At 36.2% G+C, this 18,263-nt stretch overlaps 2 protein-coding genes across 2 annotated transcripts; one reads left to right on the top strand and one right to left on the bottom strand.

Annotated features, from left to right (window-relative positions):
- The first annotated feature begins 110 nt into the window (after positions 1-110).
- Positions 111-16,920, top strand: LOC106707341 (lon protease homolog, mitochondrial). Its single transcript, XM_045682739.1, has 14 exons — positions 111-582; positions 1,327-1,588; positions 2,789-3,074; positions 3,518-3,647; positions 3,876-4,016; positions 4,557-4,720; positions 5,189-5,418; positions 12,072-12,264; positions 12,764-12,951; positions 13,460-13,635; positions 14,232-14,397; positions 15,030-15,213; positions 15,860-16,049; positions 16,665-16,920. Exons 1-14 carry the CDS (start codon positions 187-189, stop codon positions 16,812-16,814), a joined length of 2,856 nt encoding a protein of 951 aa, XP_045538695.1. The 5' UTR covers positions 111-186; the 3' UTR covers positions 16,815-16,920.
- Positions 6,309-7,977, bottom strand: LOC106714688 (cytochrome P450 6B1). Its single transcript, XM_014507790.2, has 2 exons — positions 6,619-7,977; positions 6,309-6,491 (listed from the first exon to the last, which is right to left on the bottom strand). Exons 1-2 carry the CDS (start codon positions 7,949-7,951, stop codon positions 6,328-6,330), a joined length of 1,497 nt encoding a protein of 498 aa, XP_014363276.2. The 5' UTR covers positions 7,952-7,977; the 3' UTR covers positions 6,309-6,327.
- Positions 16,921-18,263: the final 1,343 nt, after the last annotated feature.

Raw genomic sequence — 18,263 nt, 5'->3', positions numbered from 1 at the left:
CAAAATATTTTACAATTGTGTTGGAGAAAAATATCAAAGTCTAAAAAACCTGCCATTTTGTTTAAGAACGATTCTGCAAATGTCAAAATTTTTAATCGGTTCTGTTTGAAGGATCTGGAAACATAACCTGTGCTTATATTTTTAGCCGAATAGTTTTATGAGATTGTGCATAGGTCTGATTTAAATATGCATCCTGCAAACTTACTAATACGGAACGGTGTTTTCTTAAATCCAAAACTTAAGTCTAGTACAACTCGAATTGTTCGTAACTTATCTAGAGTTGCATCATTTAATTCTAAGTTGCCAATATCTCAAAGTTACAGTGGTTTAAGCTTCGACAGTCGAATTAGTGGTTCTAGTGCTAGTTTCCAGTTATCACAACGACAGGTTTATGGTAAAAGGTTTTATTCCACTGAAAATAAGAATGATCCTCCTGAAGAGGATCCTGCTATTAAAGATGAGACGCCATTGTTTTCAAGTCAGTTGCCGGCAACGGTTGCTGTTCCCGAAGTTTGGCCACAAGTACCGGTTATCGCTATAAACAGAAATCCAGTATTTCCCAGATTTATTAAACTTATTGAGGTTAGTCAATTATTACTGTTGTCTTCGGGGCTTGTTTGAAACAAAATACTTGTTAAGTGATGAAATTAAAGGGCCGTGGATTTGCTTTATGCATAAATGTAGTCATGAATTTAAAACCAAATTGTTCTATTTGTCCTTCAGAACTATATAGCAAAGTGAAAAAAAAAGAAACATTAACTTTTTTTGTTGTTTTTTTTTAATGTAAATCAACCTGTTTATTAGGTATGTTTATAGAGTATGTAAATATTAATCTATGTAACTTTTTTATCATTAGAATTGCTAATACAGTCATGTCTGTAAAAAAAAACATTGTTTTTAATTCTGACTACATTGTTTTTCTTAAAAGTTAAAAAAATATGTCTGCTAATTAATGTACTTGTCACATATTTATTTCTATCACAGTTTGAGCCATTTTGTTGTTACTACTAGTTATTTTTCTAATTGTTTTGTTAATGTGGATTTTGCATTTGCACCATTTCACAAATTATACTGGAATCCTCACTGCTCTACATTCTAATGGATATGCTTTAAGCTTTGACATTTTATCTCTTTTTGATTCTTCGACTATTTGATGCTGACAGTAACGGTGGTAGATGTATTGGAAATTCAAACTAATAATAGAGATGGAATTATCCGATAATAAGTTCCACTAACTCTTTTAAGTTAGAACTTAGCATAAGCTGTCATTTCAAAGCAACAACCTTTCTATAGAGATCAGCGGTAACATACCTTAATACCTTTCAGATATCGAACCCTGCACTAATTGATTTGATTAGACGCAAGGTAAAACTCAATCAACCATACGTTGGTATATTTCTAAGAAAGAAGGAGGATGAGAAATCAGATGTTGTGTCGAATCTTGATGATGTCCATCAAGTGGGAGTGTTTGCACAGATACACGAAATGCAAGACATGGATTATAAGTTGAGATTAGTTGTGATGGCTCACAGGAGGATACGGATTACGGGACAATTTATTGAAGAAGAAATAGAGACGGGACCTGCTGGTGAGTTTATATGGATTCCATTATATTTATTTTACAGTAATGTATAGACATTGTTAGACTTTCCTTTACATTATAAGAATCCAAGTTGTTTATTGCATTTTAGAGTAATTAGTTTGGCGATTTTTAAAGTATGTTACCAACTTCTGTAATCAAAAATAGGTTATCTTTTCCCATAGTAAAGTAAAACCACTTTAAGACGATTTCACAGGGACCTAACAAATTACTATTTACAAAAATACTATTTATATGTACGAGTATATACAATTATGTTCTACTTTTGTACATATGTGTTGTATAATAAATACATAGTTAATACATAGTTTAATTATAATTACGTTATTTAAAGTAATCACATATTAAGGTTGGACAGAAAGATTTTGACACGTAATTTAAGTTTTGTAGTGCGTTTTCGCTTTGATTCAAAGTTACATAGCGTCTTAGGCTATGTACGCACTGTACGGGTAGTATGCGGTGTATACCCGCTACCCTGCTAGCCGCAACCGCAACTGGAATGTATAACCGTCGTTGTTTATGGTTGGATCTGCTCATATCTTTTTTTAAATTCTGTAACAAATGAAGTCCATAAACATCAACTCTTCCCAAGCTTTTAAATGTAAGTTTTTATCTGCATTGGGTGCGGATTTTGTATTCGAAGCTCAGCGGCTACATGAGTTTGAGTTTTTGATTTTTCATCATAATCTTACAATATCTTAATTTTTTCTTGAAGCTATAGTGCCATTCGCTTAATCGTAGTCATTTTGTTACAAACAAATTATGCAAAATACAAAATAATCAGAGCGCGCGACACAATACAACAAAATGTCGAAATTCGACTGGTTAGGAGAGATGGCGCGGGCTTGCGGGACGGCGGGGTGCTTGAGGTCGAACTTCGAGCGCTCGGTGCGGAGGTAATAGTGTAGCGCGAGATGGCGTATTAGCTTTAAGAATTGTATGAAAACATGTCTCATGTTGTAGGGACTTAAAATAGCGTATGCGAGAAATCGTATTTTACGTAACCGTATTAAGCGGGTTCTTCCTACGTGTTTTATTATTAAGTTCACACTCGCATTGAAACATACTGTTGTCTCTATTTTTTTCAATGACAATGAAAAGAATGGCAATATGTTTCTTTACAAGTCGAAACCTAAAGTAGATTACGTGTTGTAGGCTTCGCTTCTGAAATGATAATTATCATTTCAGAAATGAAGCTCAAGTTTCCTATATTTGATGCGGAAATTAATGTTACCCGCGAAGAGACAGATGCTGAACGCAGGCGGAGGAAGCACCGGAATAATAGACGGAAGAGTAACGACGTGGAAGGGGAGGAGAAAGTGGAGAAGAAGAAACCGATCACCGATCAAGTTCTGATGGTGAAGGTGGAAAATGTGGTCCACGAAAAGTTCCAGCAGAATGAAGAAGTGAAAGCTTTGACGCAAGAAGTTATCAAGACTATACGAGATATTATCAATTTAAATCCATTATATCGGTAAGTCTTTGAAATATTATTAACTCGTAATATTTTGTGTAGTTTTATTTTACTCGACAGACTCGGAGGGTAATTTTTTCGCGCGTATGTATGTATATTGTATGTAACTTATTTTGAATGAGGTGTCATTCGACTCATATTCTTCCTGAGTGTCATTTAGGGGGTCGAACTGCTTCGAGAAAAGGATTGTAAGGCAGTGTTGCTTTTTTTTGTTTCGCTCAACTTGGCGGAGGACTACCGTACCCTTCAGATACGGCCAGTCTTGGTGTTTTAAGTCACAAATCGTGTGTTTAATAGCAATTTAGTATACTGGAAATTATTAACCTCTATATAAAACATCCCTGTCATTATCTTTGACAAAACAGAGATAACAATATGTTTTAAATGGAGATTCAGGTCTCAGAAACCCACCGTTAATATACCTATTTTTTGTTATTACAAAGGGAGTCGCTGCACCACATGTTGGCGCAAGGTCAGCGTGTGGTCGATAACCCAGTGTACCTGAGCGACCTGGGCGCAGCGCTGACTGGGGCCGAGCCTGCTGAGCTGCAAGCCGTGCTGGACGAGACTGATGTAAGTGTTTAAATGACGGTTTCCAGTGCCGAAACTTTTACGCAAAAACAATGTTTTTAATAATACAGGGCCGTATTTGTTATTGATTTTTTGAATATAGACTTAAGTCACTTTCTACATTGCGAAAACTACATACAAATTTATAAGTGATTTTGTAATTTTTGGTATATTTTTACTATGTTTTAATTATATTTTATTCATAATTAGGATATTAAACATTTATTACAGATTCCCAAACGACTGATGATGTCCCTGTCACTCCTAAAGAAGGAATACGAGCTGTCAAAGTTACAGCAGAAGATCGGCAAAGAAGTAGAAGAGAAGGTGAAACAGCAGCACAGGAAATACATCCTGCACGAGCAGCTTAAGGCAAGTTAATTAGGTATTAACAGGTCCTACCCCACTACCCCCTTTTTTTAGTGTCCGGAGGGGGATCTCCAAGGAATACACCTGAACCACTTCCTGTGACTCGTGCGATGTTCTGAGCCTCACATGTTTGATTTCTCAAATTAAAAAAAGTTATTTTTAATAAATAGACAACATTTTTACATTTTACAGATTCCAAAAAAAAAACTATGTTTTTGATAAAATACTAAATATTTACACAAGGTGGCAAACGAGGAAACGGCCATCTTAAGTTGCCGAAATAGCGAGGCGACAATTGCCCATAGATATCCGTAAATACAATGCGTTGCCTACTTTTTATCAACGGAGAAGGGGACGCACAAGTGGATATTTTCCCTTCTTCAGTCAAATCTAATAAGAAAAGAGTGGGAAGGGAAAGAAAACTAAAATTTGTGGTCCATCAATTTATTTGTCTCAAATACAGATCTCTGCTTTGTTTATACTTTTAACAAAGAACCTATTAAATGTAGGTTAGTTATATTTGACAAAGTATTGTGTTAACAGGTGATAAAGAAGGAATTAGGTCTTGAGAAAGATGACAAGGATGCGATAGGTGACAAGTTCCGGGAACGTCTGGCTGACAAGACAGTGCCGGCTGCTGTACAGACTGTTATTGATGAAGAACTTAACAAGCTTAACTTCCTCGAGAGTCACAGTTCTGAGTTCAAGTAATATTCCTTACAATTCTAGTATTATGACTTATGTTGAATTAGTTTTTTTTTTTTTTCAGTCACAAATATATAATGTTGAAATGTTTGTGTGTTTTGTTATTAAATTAAGAAATCACTTAAAATCTAATCAAATATCAATTAATGTTAAAAAAAATCTTCATGGAAAGCATAAAAAACTTTTTTTTTCTAATGTGTTTATGTCTGCCATTGTTAAGTTCTTAATTACTCTTTGGTGGACATAGATTAAACATTCTGTCAAAGAGGTGGCATACTGGCCACTGAGAACCTTTGCCTTTTTAGTTATGGATAAAATAAAGAAGAGAAAAGAGAGAATTGCGCGGGAAGTCGACGAATTGACAATGACGAGTGAACAAAATTTTATTGAATTATTAATGAAAATATGTAAATAATTTCATTAATTATGAATATTTTTCTAGAACTCTTTGTAACCTTCTTTTATTCCAGCGTAACACGTTGCTACCTCGACTGGCTGACGTCACTACCTTGGGGTGTGACGTCAGAGGAGAATCTCAAACTGGCGGACGCTCAGGTCATCCTGGACGAGGATCACTACGGCATGGAGGATATCAAGAAGAGAATCTTAGAGTTCATAGCTGTCTCTCAATTGAAAGGGACCACTCAGGGCAAGATATTATGCTTCCATGGACCTCCCGGTGTTGGAAAAACTAGTATAGGTATGTTGTTAAGATCTAGCTAGTGCTTGCGACTTCCTAAAAAACTTTGTACCCAATGTGTTATTCCAGATTAAAATGTAACTCTATTTTAAAGTTACTTGCTTAATATCCATCCATCAAAACTTTTACAACTATATATATAAAAGAAAGTTGTGTTAGTTACACTATTTATAACTCAAGAACGGCTGAATAGATTTGACTGAAAATTGGTGGGCAGGTAGCTTAGAACCAGGAAACGGACATAGGATAATTTTTACCCCATTTTCTATTTTTTAATCCGCGCGGACAGAGTCGCGGGTAAAAGCTAGTTTATAATATTAGTAAAATGATCGTACATGGCAAAAAGGTCTTATTTCGAACAGGTTACTTAATCTATCTATATATAAAAGAAAGTCGTGTTAGTTACACTATTTATAACTCAAGATCGGTCGAACTGATTTAGCTGAAAATTGATGGGGAGGTAGCTTAGAACTAGGAGACGGACATAGGAACTTTTTTATCTTGTGTGCATTTCTTTTATTCCTCGCGGACGGAGTCGCGGGTAAAAGCTAGTATGTTATATTTTAGGTGAGATTCCACGTTTTTTTTTTCAATGTGTGTTTTTCAACGTTTATTCGACTTTTGTGAGTCGAACGAATTATAGTGTTTTGACCAATCACGTATCAGAACGTGTTGCGCAGGCGCAGGATACAGCGAGAGATATTTTTAGCACATATCGTAGGGGCGGGGCTTAAACAAGGTATCATGTAAAGAAAAAAAATATATTTTCAAACCACACCCAATTTATTACCAAATATAATTATGAAGATAATGCATGAAAATGAATATTATAGGATTAGAAAACAAATTTTTTAAACTAAAAAAACCATGTCAAATATAAAGTGGTCAATTTCAAATCGTTTTTGTTGGTTATCGTGGCACAATATTCACAAAGATACCTTCTTCGGGCAGAAGGAATACACGCATCGGATCGTATGTGAATTTCGTAGCCGTCTTCTTCGAAGGTTCAACGCGGAACTTGGACAAGAATGTTGCGATGCCAACTTGTGATTGTATTTTAGCGAAGCGCATACCTGCAAAATTAAACAACTGTTACAATATGCTCTATAAATGATTTTTTTTTAAATTTTAACAGTATTATAGTAACTTCACATTTACTTAAATGTTTACTTTAAGTAAGATAAGTAGAAATATACATACCTATGCAGTTCCTAGGTCCGGCTCCGAACGGTAAATAAGCGCAGGGGTGTAAGTTCTTCACATTTTCCGGACTGAAACGGTCCGGGTCGAATCTCTCCGGATCGGGGAAGTACTGTGGGTCTTTATGTATGCCCCACCCGCTCATGATCACCGGACAGCCTTTCTCCAGCGTGATGTCGGTGCCCGGCACTTTGTACTCCGAGCGAGTGACACGTTGGATGAGGTCCGCCAAAGGATACAACCTTAACGTCTCATCGAATACCTGCTGCAAATACTTCAACTCGCTTAAGCACTCGAAGGTCACCTCACCGTTGTTTCGCTCGAGGACTTCATCGATCTCTTTGATGACCTTGTCCTGTACATCAGGGTTCTTTGCTATCTCGTACAACATGAATGCCATCGTGGATGCGCTCGACTCGTACCCTGCCCCGTAGAAAGCGAACGCCTGAGCAGCAATTATACTGTCTGTCAGTTCAAGTGATGTTTGTTTTTCATTATCGAATCTTTTCCTACCTTCGATCGTTTTCTGCTGTCTCAATTCTAGTATGAGATCCATAAAATCTTTTCTATTCGAGGGTTTTCCACCTCTCTGCTTTATCACTAGTTCGACGAGTTTCTCGAAGAACGTACTCACGTATCCGGGCATGATGGAGCCGTTAAACTTCTTCAGTATACCAGGAAACATCATATCCAATTCGGTGCTGTAGTTTGCAGAAAACATCATTTTGTCAACTTTGTCCAAAGTTTTCCTCATTTTGTCGTCCAGTTCCACCCCGAAGACGCAGGCGCCGATCACCGACATTGTGTACTTCTGAAAGAGGTGATGCAGAGACTGCTCCGGTTGCTGCTGTGTAATCTCGTCTGTGTACCGGATGAATTTGTTCGCTCGCTCCGTTATCAAGTAAAACATGCTCTTGAGCTTCCCTGACGTGAACACCGGAGTGAAACGCCCTCTCAGAATACGCCACCTGTCGCCGTCGGCATGGAACAAGTTAGATCCCAAACCCTTGTCGCTGAATTCCACTCCTCTGTCGATGAATTGATCGAAGTCTTTAATTAGAATGTGCTTAATGATGTCCAAATCTCGCAGCAGTATAGTCGGTGTTGTCATTCTGTAGATTCCGACCACTTTTTCTTGAGGATAGGCATCGTAGATTTTTTTATATAGGACTATCAATGGTGTTTTTCGTAGGAAGGAATCCTTGAGGTTTCCGAAGAATGGTAGAGGTTTAGGTCCGACGACGTTTCTTTTCTTCCAGTAATCAAACGTCCTGGTGAAGTAGTAGTACAATGCGGCGATTAAAGCTGCTATTGACACCAGTGTGAGCATCATGATTGTCGACCGTGTTGTTGAGATTGGATGCGACTACTGAATGCCAACGTCTTGCAGACGCGCGTATTTATAGGACGGTAGTTATCTCGACCGCTTCAACGTTAATCAGAGAATCGCTACATTAGCAAATTTTGTTTCATTTGTTGTTCGGTTTACTGGTTGAATTTAGTGAACAATTTTTTTTTACACATTCGATTCTGACCAAATTGTCGAGCCTGTCACCCTCAGAGAGAGTTAATCCGAGGGGCGTGTTTGATATTTAATTAATTTATAATTTATTCCTTTAAATTATGGATACGATGGTACGTTATGTCAAGCAACAAATCCTATCAAGAAATCATGGTTGTGTCCATTTCTTTTTTCCTTTTCGTCGGTTTTGCAACAGGTAACATTTGTTTCTTATGAGGAGGATCTATATAAATGGGCAGATATAATGACGGTTTAACTTAAATTTGGTGTCAGTTGGGAAAATATATATATGACTGGCTGTCGCTCGCGACTCAGTTTTTCAGACTATTTTCTATGTCGGTGCCAAATTTTATCCATATCCTTTGAGTCGTTCTGGAGATTCCTTCGAACATTCATCCATACATCTAAACTTTCGCATTTATTTTATATTTTTAATATTAGTAAGACTAGCAGAACAATCAAAGCTTAAATAATATTAATTGTCATGTTTAAATAAAATATTAAAGCTTTCGTAAGATTAATATAAACTAAATTAATAAGTGACGAACCGAGACAGCGCCAAAATCCTCGTCCAAATAACTATGAAGAAGGGTCCCCGATGGATTTGAAACTATGCGGTGCTGAAATCGAGTACATGCGTGATTAGCCTTTTTGCATTTAGTTTATGAACCTTAAAACTTCATTAAATCTGATGTATTTTTTTTTAATTCCTTAGGATATAAATAATTTCTGTCGTCCTAAGAACATAGTACTAAAGTTTCCTAGTTTACTTGTATGTTTCTGGATACGCGCGGGGTATAGACATATAAGCTTGTATGTATTTTGTTTCATAAAAATATTTATATATATATATATCTCTCTTATATATATAAAAGAAAGTCGTGTTAGTTACACTATTTATAACTCAAGATCGTTCGAACTGATTTAGCTGAAAATTGATGGGGAGGTAGCTTAGAACTAGGAGACGGACATAGGAACTTTTTTATCTTGTGTGCATTTTTTTTATTCCGCGCGAACGGAGTCGCGGGTAAAAGCTAGTATATACTAATATATACTAATAGTCACCGGACGATCAAACGTGAGTTAAGCCGTTTCTTAATTAATTAATTATGATGTCTCACGAAAGTTTAAACAATTTAATAGCTACTATATATATATATATATATATATAAAAAAAATGAACAGGTTAAATAATTTGGAGTATCGTGGAGTAAACATATCATCGGTTAAGCTTATAGATTCGCCTAGTTACATATCGAACGAATTCATACACACTATACCAGAATTCCACTGCTGTGACATTTGTAACAAGTTATTATTGTTCCCTTACATTCTCTTTGACAAAACAGAAATACACCGGCAGTAGAAACAGACACTAAAGGCTTCATTGACCCTCATTTTCTGTGCAGCTGTTAAAGAATCTCGTAATGGCGGGCACTGTGTACAATGCAAAACATTTTTAGAAAAATTTATGCATGAACTAGCTGCCGCCCGGGAATGCGTCCAGGCGGAATAAAAAAAACTTGAGAGGTGTGTTGGGACACCCGGATGGAACGAAGTTCCTTTCAATTAATTAGTGAAGGACCCAATGTTTATTCTATGTATAAAAAACTTAAGTCTTCACAAGAAGTACATTTTATTTCTATGAATTTTCGTTACATATTGTCACGTCGTTGCCATGGTGAAGTAGCGCTCATTCGTCGTTAACATACTTACTATAGCAAAAAGTGTCGTGACAACTTTTCGTAACTTTTCCCCTTTCACAACGCGCGATAAGGAACTTCGTTCCAAAAAAAACTTATTCCGCGCGTGACGTGAACTTTGCCGTGACTTTTCGAGAAAATTACAAATTGTCTATGTACACAATTTGCCGGTGCCAGATTGTTTGGAATAAGAACATAACTCACGCCCGTACCCCAATAGAGTAAGCAGAGATTACAGATTTCCATTTGGCGTGGTTCCCACACATCTCTCTCCCTTCTTTTTTTATATTTATACACCTACATACATGCAAGATTGTATAGTACTCGATCTAGACAACGCCATAACTCAATTTCGCGCCATAAATTTCCTTTATTATACTCCTTTGACCTTTCCTTTGACCAAACCACCTAACCTTGTCAGTTATTAGTGATTAAATTCGGATCGTTCGCTGTTAAAAAATAGTCGTTTGTTTTTTTTTTTTTTCAAAACACAGTTATCATACACATATTTTGGATTGAGGCATCCTTTTAAGTAAGTACATACTTGTATCAGGATGTCCCGTTCTTCCATAGCATTTTAATTTTTAGACATTAAATTTTAATAATTAAATTCTCCCATTTAATATTTTCATGTAAGTGTTATAATTATAATTTATTTTCGATTTTTGTTATCAGTAAGCATTATTTTATTTTATTCATTGTTATTGTTTAAATTAGTGATAATAGCATGTATTAAGCAAATAATGCTGAGGCATTTTGACGTTGAAGTGTTGACTAATTTTTGCTACGAGCATGACAATCAATTTAATGCATAAAGTTGCTATTTTATAAAGTCATTTCTAATAATTATTATCGATGTATTATCTAAATGTATTTATATATGTATATAAAATTTGTTTATTGTTTGTAAATTTGTAAATACGTTTTAAAAATATACGGGATGTTTCATCGACGTTGTCAAGCAAATGGATTAGGAAAATTTAGTAGCAAAAATATATTGTTATCTTTTTCATTTTTATACAGCACTAGCTTTTACCCGCGACTCCGTCCGCGCGGAATAAAAAAAAATAGAAAACGGGGTAAAAATTATCCTATGTCCGTTTCCTGGTTCTAAGCTACCTGCCCACCAATTTTCAGTCAAATCGATTCAGCCGTTCTTGAGTTATAAATGGTGTAACTAACACGACTTTCTTTTATATATATAGATAATAAGATAGATGTTTAAGATGGTCAAAGTTCAATTCTGATATACGTCCATTCAAATATCTTGGCGGCTCAAGGTTAGCTGTGCTGTGTCCCCTCTCCGCAACCCTTTACTCCTCGCTACACTTAAATCTGTGTTCCCCATCTCAACTCGTGCCATGTTCCAAGCCACCAAGATATTTTAATTGCGAATGTTTGGATGTATGGATGGGTATTTGTTAGAATGTATCTCCAGAACGCCTGCATGAATCTCGAAAGGATACATAGGTTACTATTTTTTTTTTTAATTCTGCGCGGACGGAATCGCGGACGACAGCTAGTCCTCGATAAATTTTATAGTCATCGTGGTTTGCTAATGATGTAATGTAAAATATTGTGCGTAATCAGTGTTTTTCTGACAAGCATGAACGCTTTAATTGTAACAGTTGTTATCTCTTTCGATTTATTAAAAGACGTACAGACGAATTGAGAACTTCCTCCGTTTGCAAGTCAGTTAAAAAATCCACCAAAAATGGCGTTCTTTCCAAGGTTAGTGAAACACCAACGTCTAGAAATATTTGGTTATTTTCGAAATAATTTTCCCAATATGATTTTTTTACCAAATATTTAAGTCGTATTTTATATTAGCCGTGTATTGAAATATATATAAAAATTACATTTACATGAAAAAAAAAATTATACACTTTTTTATGATATCTGTTCCCGTTCTGTATTATCCTCATGAAATGACATTAATTTTTGTTATACAGAAAAAACAAATTGTTTACATTGCGTAAAACTTTCAACTACAAATGTCAAAATTCTATTGCTCAAGTAACAACGGTCTTCGCTATTTGCTGAGAAATACTATTACTATGGCAACCATCCGTCTTTGCTGCGATTGGCTTGCATTTTTTTTTAATTTGCTTACCCCTTAACTTCAATGACGTGAAAACATAAAGCCTAAAGTATGTCGAAAGTATTAAGTAAAAAAATATATGCTGTGATTGCTATATTCCTGCGTTATAAAGAAGTGTTTGTTTCAGCTCGATCGATCGCTCGTGCGTTAAACCGTCAGTACTTCAGGTTCTCTGTAGGAGGTATGACGGATGTGGCCGAGATCAAGGGTCACCGGCGCACCTACGTGGGCGCGATGCCGGGCAAGCTGGTGCAGTGCCTTAAAAAGACCGGCACTGAGAACCCTCTGGTACTCATCGATGAGGTCGACAAGATTGGCAAGTAAGTGGCAACCATGAACTTTCGTCTTTTTTTCAGCGGTGTTTTTGATGGTACGATGGAAGTCTTTTTCAGGTTGTATTTTACTCGATTGTCACTGTTTTTTGTTGTAAAAAAAAGATTTTAAAGAATGTAAAACTAATAAGGGATCGTCCATTAATCACGTTAGGTTCGAAAGTAGTGGAAGGGTTCTGAAAAAATCACTAAATATAACGAGTGGTGAGGACTAAAATGTCACTAGTATTTATTTTCTGATTGATGATGTAATATAATGATATATTACTTTGTATTTACTTAAAATACACGTGATTTTAGATATAGTGAGGAAGGGATAGTCTAAGATCTCACTAAATATCAGTTGGGGTTTGGGGAGGTAAAAAAAGTTGCTAAAAACATCACATGATTTATTGACGACCCCAAGGGTAGAGTTTTTAGTTGCTCCTGAATTATGTGTATTAGAATAAGCTTTATATTGTGGTTTACAATATGATGGATGACATAGAGGTGTACACGGCGACCCCTCGTCTGCGCTGCTGGAGCTGCTGGACCCGGAGCAGAACGCCAACTTCCTGGACCACTACCTGGACGTGCCGGTGGACCTCTCGCGTGTGCTCTTCATCTGCACCGCCAATGTTGTCGAGCACATACCGGAGCCTCTCAGAGACCGCATGGAGCTCATCGACATGTCCGGTCAGTTAATGTGCAAAGTAAATTAAAGTATTGTGTTTGATTGTTTTTTTTTTCAGTGAATGAGAGTAATGGCCTCCGCCAAATCTGGGCCTTAATTAAAAAAACAAATCTTCACGATTATTTTTTTTTTACCTTCGTATTTTTAAGTGTGTCGGTGGCTCAAGGGTTAAGCACTTGACTTGCAATCTGCAGGTCTTAGGTTCGAATCCCGCCATATACCAATGTTTTTCAATTCTTGATTTACATATGTACAATTATCCGACATTGTGATGCAACTTGCACATATCTGAGAAGAAATTCAAAGATATATGTGAAGTCAACTCGCACTGGGCTATGGTTGACTATGTCCTAGTCACCTCTAATTTAGGGTAGGCTCTGAGCTCCTCAGTGGACGTGTAGTGAGCTGATGATGATATAAATTCTAATCAGCGTGGTCAGTAACTAACTAAGTTATTCCAGCTCTTTGGTATTCCTCAGTTATTTTAATAAAACTGGTCACATTGTGTAGGTTACGTAGCGGAAGAGAAGATGGCGATAGCGCAGCAGTACTTGGTGCCGACGGCGCGCAAGAACTGCGGCCTCAGCGAGCAGCAGCTGGACCTGCAGCCGGAGGCTCTCGCTCTCCTCATCAAGTCCTACTGCCGGGAGAGTGGCGTCAGGAATCTGCAGAAGCATATTGAGAAGGTATCTGTTTTCATTGCCGAAACATTTGCACAATAACTGTTATCTTTTTTTAAAACAGAAAAGGAATGATAAATTATGTTTCTAGAAGTTTAGACACACAGACAATATTAGGTTTTAGATTTTTTTTGGGTAAAAACTTTCTTAGATGTCCTTAAAACATCCTAATTTTCATCACAATTTGTCAAGTTGGTTACGAAATCTTAAGCGCCATATAAATATAGATATTTTATTGAAGACTAGCAGTTGCCAGCGACTTTGTTCGTGCTGAGTTAAAAAAATCTAGTAATAAATGTAGTCTATATCACCCCAGAATAGTGTAGCTATCAAACGGTGATACAATTTTTCAAATCGGTTCAGTAGTTTCACAGCATATTCAATACAAACAAATCTTTCCTTTTATAAAGAACGCGTGTAAATCAGTTCTGAACTGATTCACATCAACTTGAGCCGTTGAGCTGCAGCTCGGTCTACAAAGCATAAACTACTTGGTGACTCGCAGTTCACAGCTCAAATTACAAATCTATGTAAATACAAATTGAGCTGCGAGTCGGTTCACTGATCTGCAGGTCATCACGAGTATGATGTATGTTTGTCAGATCTGCCGCAAGGTGGCGTACAAGCTGGTGCAGGGCGAGGTGGAACACGTGGTGGTGGACGAGGCGGCGCTACCGGCGCTGGTTGGCAAACCTACCTTCAAACATGACCGCATGTATGACCTCACACCGCCCGGTGTCATCATGGGACTCGCCTGGACAGCCATGGGTCAGTATCTCTCCTTTCACAGATGACTATCAGATGTAAAGAGCAATGGCAGAAAAATAGTTGAAAAAAGAATTAGCGTCTAGAAATATCATATAGATACAATTAATTTACATATTTTTTTAACAATTTACGTAAATAATTCTATTTTGTTGAAGCCACAGAAACATTATGATAATTTAAAGAATGTATATTGACTAATCGGATTATCACCCATCAAAGTGTTCCCACCATTTAAAGAATGCCGTATTTTCGGAATTATATTTAGCAAAGTGTACGAATTAGAAATTATTATTACGTATGATATTCCAATACTTACTTTCAAATAGATACTTATTATTTATAGTAGGTGAATACTTAGTGAAAAAAGATAGTTCTTTGGTCTTCAGGCATTTTTAAATGACTGCAAACCGCACTAAACGCTAAAACCGCACTAAACTAAACGAAAAATTAAAATCAATATCTATTTTTTGCGGCTTCCTCGGGCCGAAATTCTTTCAGATATTTGCTCCGCAACTAATTCTTGTCATTTTAAGATATTTTTCATGCTTCGACGCTATCATTTAGCCTCAACTATTTTGATGTATAGGCGGCTGCCATTGTTCTTTGATAAAATATGTGTATTTGTCGAGCAGGTGGCAGCACTTTGTACATAGAGACGGCACTCCGCAGCACACATCAGGAGGAGAAGCCATTGGGCTCGTTGGAGCTGACGGGCCACCTCGGTGACGTGATGAAGGAGTCTGCCCGCATCGCGCTCACTGTCGCACGCAACTTCCTCGCACAGAGACACCCTGACAACAACTTCCTCAACACCAGGTAACATTTACAATGAACTCGAAGGACCAACTTTAAAATTATTCGTACACAAGGTAACGGAAATATACGAAACAAAGCGATTTTAGTCGCTAATACTTGCAATGTATCCGTTATGTCGCCGACTTTTCTGTCTGTCATCGCTAAAACCAAGCAACGCAAGATTATCTTAAGAAAGAGGTTGCAATTTTCAAGATGGCGGAGCAATTTGCGTCGATGATTCAACATTTTGTGTATGGAGAGTGACTTACACGCGACATAAGAGTACATTAGTTTCGTTTACGTAACCTTATGTACGAAGGTTTTAAGAAAGTTTTTATTTTTAGCCGACTTCAAAAAGAATTATTATATTTTACTGTATTTTTTGGAACGAAGTTCCTTATCGCGCGTTGTGAAAGGGGGCTAGACGGAAAAAATTCTTACGAAAAGTTGTCACGACACTTTTTGCTATATCACCATGGCAACGACGTGACAATATATAACGAAAATTCATAGAAATAAAATGTACTTCTTGTGAAGACTTAAGTTTTTTATTCATAGAATAAACATTGGTTCCTTCACTTATTAATCGAAAGGAACTTCGTTCCATCCGGGTGTCCCAACACACCTCTCAAGTTTTTTTTTGTACATGACAAATATGTTTGTACAGTCACCTACACTTGCACGTGCCGGAAGGCGCGACGCCTAAAGACGGTCCTTCAGCAGGCTGTACTATAACAACAGCTCTATTGTCTCTGGCACTGGGCCGGCCTGCGCGCCCACAGCTCGCCATGACTGGAGAGATATCACTCACCGGCCGCATCCTACCTGTAGGCGGCATCAAGGAGAAGATCATTGCGGTCAGTTGAAAACTACCATTTAACAAGTTGTGACAACTTTCAAGGTCATTTAAAGGACTTTTAGAGGTCAAACTTCAAGGTTGTTTAGAGGTTAAATGAAAAACAGTTCGCAATCTTATCAGAAATTACATAATCGTACTGAATTCGATTGAACCAGAACTTATAGGTTACTAGCTGTCGCCCTCGACTCCGTCCGCGCGCAGTTAAAAAAAAACTAAATGGGGGGGGGGGGGGGTTATGAAATGAAGTTCGAACCCCGTGACACGAGAATTTTATTTTATTTTATATAAGATTTTACTGCGAAACTAATGGACCGATTTATTATTAGATTTTTTTAATAACACACGAACAAAGTCTCGGGATATCGCTATCTAATATATAAAATTCTCGTGTCACAATGTTCGTTCCCGTACTACTCCGAAACGGCTTGACCGATTCTCATGAAATTTTGTGAGCATATTCAGTAGGTCTGAGATTTGGACATCTATTTTTCATATCCCTATTAAGTTTTTTTTAACTGCGTACAGACGGAGTCGACGGCGACAGCTAGTTCATAAATAAAAGTCTTACTGTAAAATACTATTTTATAATAATTTAAAAATGATTAAATTACAGGCGAAGCGTGTTGGAGTTACTTGTGTTATTTTACCGGAAGAGAATCGCCGGGACTTTGACGACTTGCCTTCATTTATCAGAGACAATATAGAAGTACATTTCGTATCTCAATACGAGGACGTCTACAACATCGCATTCGAACAGGTCTAGACTGGTTGTTATTGGTTAAAACCGGTTGTAACCGGTTTGTAGTGCAGTAGAAACCGGTTTTATACATTGTACCGATCCAAAATTAAAAAACAAAGTATTTTATGGTTGAACATTTTCTTATTTAATAAATATCTTCTGTAATATTTATTTTACAATAGTCTTATAAATTTTTTTTGTTAAAGTTAAATATGGCCGCCATTTTGGTATTGGATCGGAACAAGTTATAGAGTTGGTTAAAAAGACTTTAGTTAAAATTTTAATTGGCAGGTTTATAAATTGAAATGTGGTTAAAAATGGTTTATTGTATAGTAAAGATGCATTTTCACGGAATGTTTAGATTAGAGACTATGTATGTATGTATGTATAGATGTAAAGTTTATGTCCAGGTTTATTTGTGAATATTGTAACATATTGTTGGTTGAATTTAATTGATGTCTTTTGTTGGTTTTGGTATAAATTTTAGTGTAAATTTTATATCAAATATTATCTTTCAATATTGTTTTTTTTATTGCAGTCACAAATGGCTTTTTTTAAAACAGACTATTTTTTTGATAATAAATTTTTTGAGAGATAATATTTGAAATTATATAAATATGTAGATTGTATGTATTGGTTGTTAAGATTTAATATAGTTATATAACAAAGTAGTTATTTATTTTTAATACCTTTACCTTTAAACGACAAGTAGATTTAATTTATAAAACAACATCACATTACCTTATAGTAAGTTTTTGAAACCAAAATCCCCATTAAAAAAATATCATTTCTGTTTTGTCAAAGATAATGACAGGGATATGTTATATAGAGATTTTATTCTCAAAAACCAATGGTTAGTCAAATAAAATTTCGTCGTAAAAGTCTTTGATTTTTACCAATATAGAAAAGTTTTTAACAAAGGTAATAAAAGACAGCATAGTTTGAAATAAAAGTAATGATTGCGAAGTTATTTATAAGATTGAGTGAAACGGGTGATGACAGAATTTTTACATAAATTGTAAAAGAGATATATTCTTCGAAGTATTAGATATACACTTTTTTTTTTTAAATATTTTTACAAGTAGTTTATTCAAACTTTCGTGAGACATTATAATTAACTTAAATAGGAACGGTTAAAACATTCACGTATATATCCGGTGTCGGCACTGACTAGTTTCGAGCCCATCATGGACCCTTCATCAGGGTGAGTGGGTATTATTTCGCGGACGCGTCCCATCGCTCACTAGTCGGTGCCGACACCGGATATTTATAAGTGAGTGTTTTAGCCGTTCCTATATAAGTTAAGTATTTGTTTATTTCCAAAACAATTTTTCAACCTTTAATAAATGTGTTTTATTTGTTTAGGAATTGCAACAAGAGTCACAACATGATAAGAACATTATTTATGGTGTAAGAAGTAATGAAGAGTAATGTTCTTTTTAACAGAATTGTTATGTTTGATGCATAATTTTA

The sequence above is a fragment of the Papilio machaon genome, chromosome 20, assembly GCF_912999745.1.
Source record: "Papilio machaon chromosome 20, ilPapMach1.1, whole genome shotgun sequence".
Taxonomy (NCBI): domain Eukaryota; kingdom Metazoa; phylum Arthropoda; class Insecta; order Lepidoptera; family Papilionidae; genus Papilio; species Papilio machaon.
The sequence above is the reverse complement of the archived record's forward strand: the minus strand, read 5'-3'. Positions and strand labels throughout refer to the sequence as shown.

Excerpts from the sequence above, each read along its gene's own strand:
- LOC106707341 (XM_045682739.1), top strand. The coding sequence starts at position 187 with ATGCATCCTGCAAACTTACTAATACGGAACGGTGTTTTCTTAAATCCA. Across the intron at positions 5,419-12,071 it reads TGTTGGAAAAACTAGTATAG|CTCGATCGATCGCTCGTGCG; the intron begins GTATGTTGTTAA and ends TGTTTGTTTCAG. Across the intron at positions 14,398-15,029 it reads ACTCGCCTGGACAGCCATGG|GTGGCAGCACTTTGTACATA; the intron begins GTCAGTATCTCT and ends TTTGTCGAGCAG.
- LOC106714688 (XM_014507790.2), bottom strand. The coding sequence starts at position 7,951 with ATGATGCTCACACTGGTGTCAATAGCAGCTTTAATCGCCGCATTGTAC. Across the intron at positions 6,492-6,618 it reads CGGACCTAGGAACTGCATAG|GTATGCGCTTCGCTAAAATA; the intron begins GTATGTATATTT and ends TTAATTTTGCAG.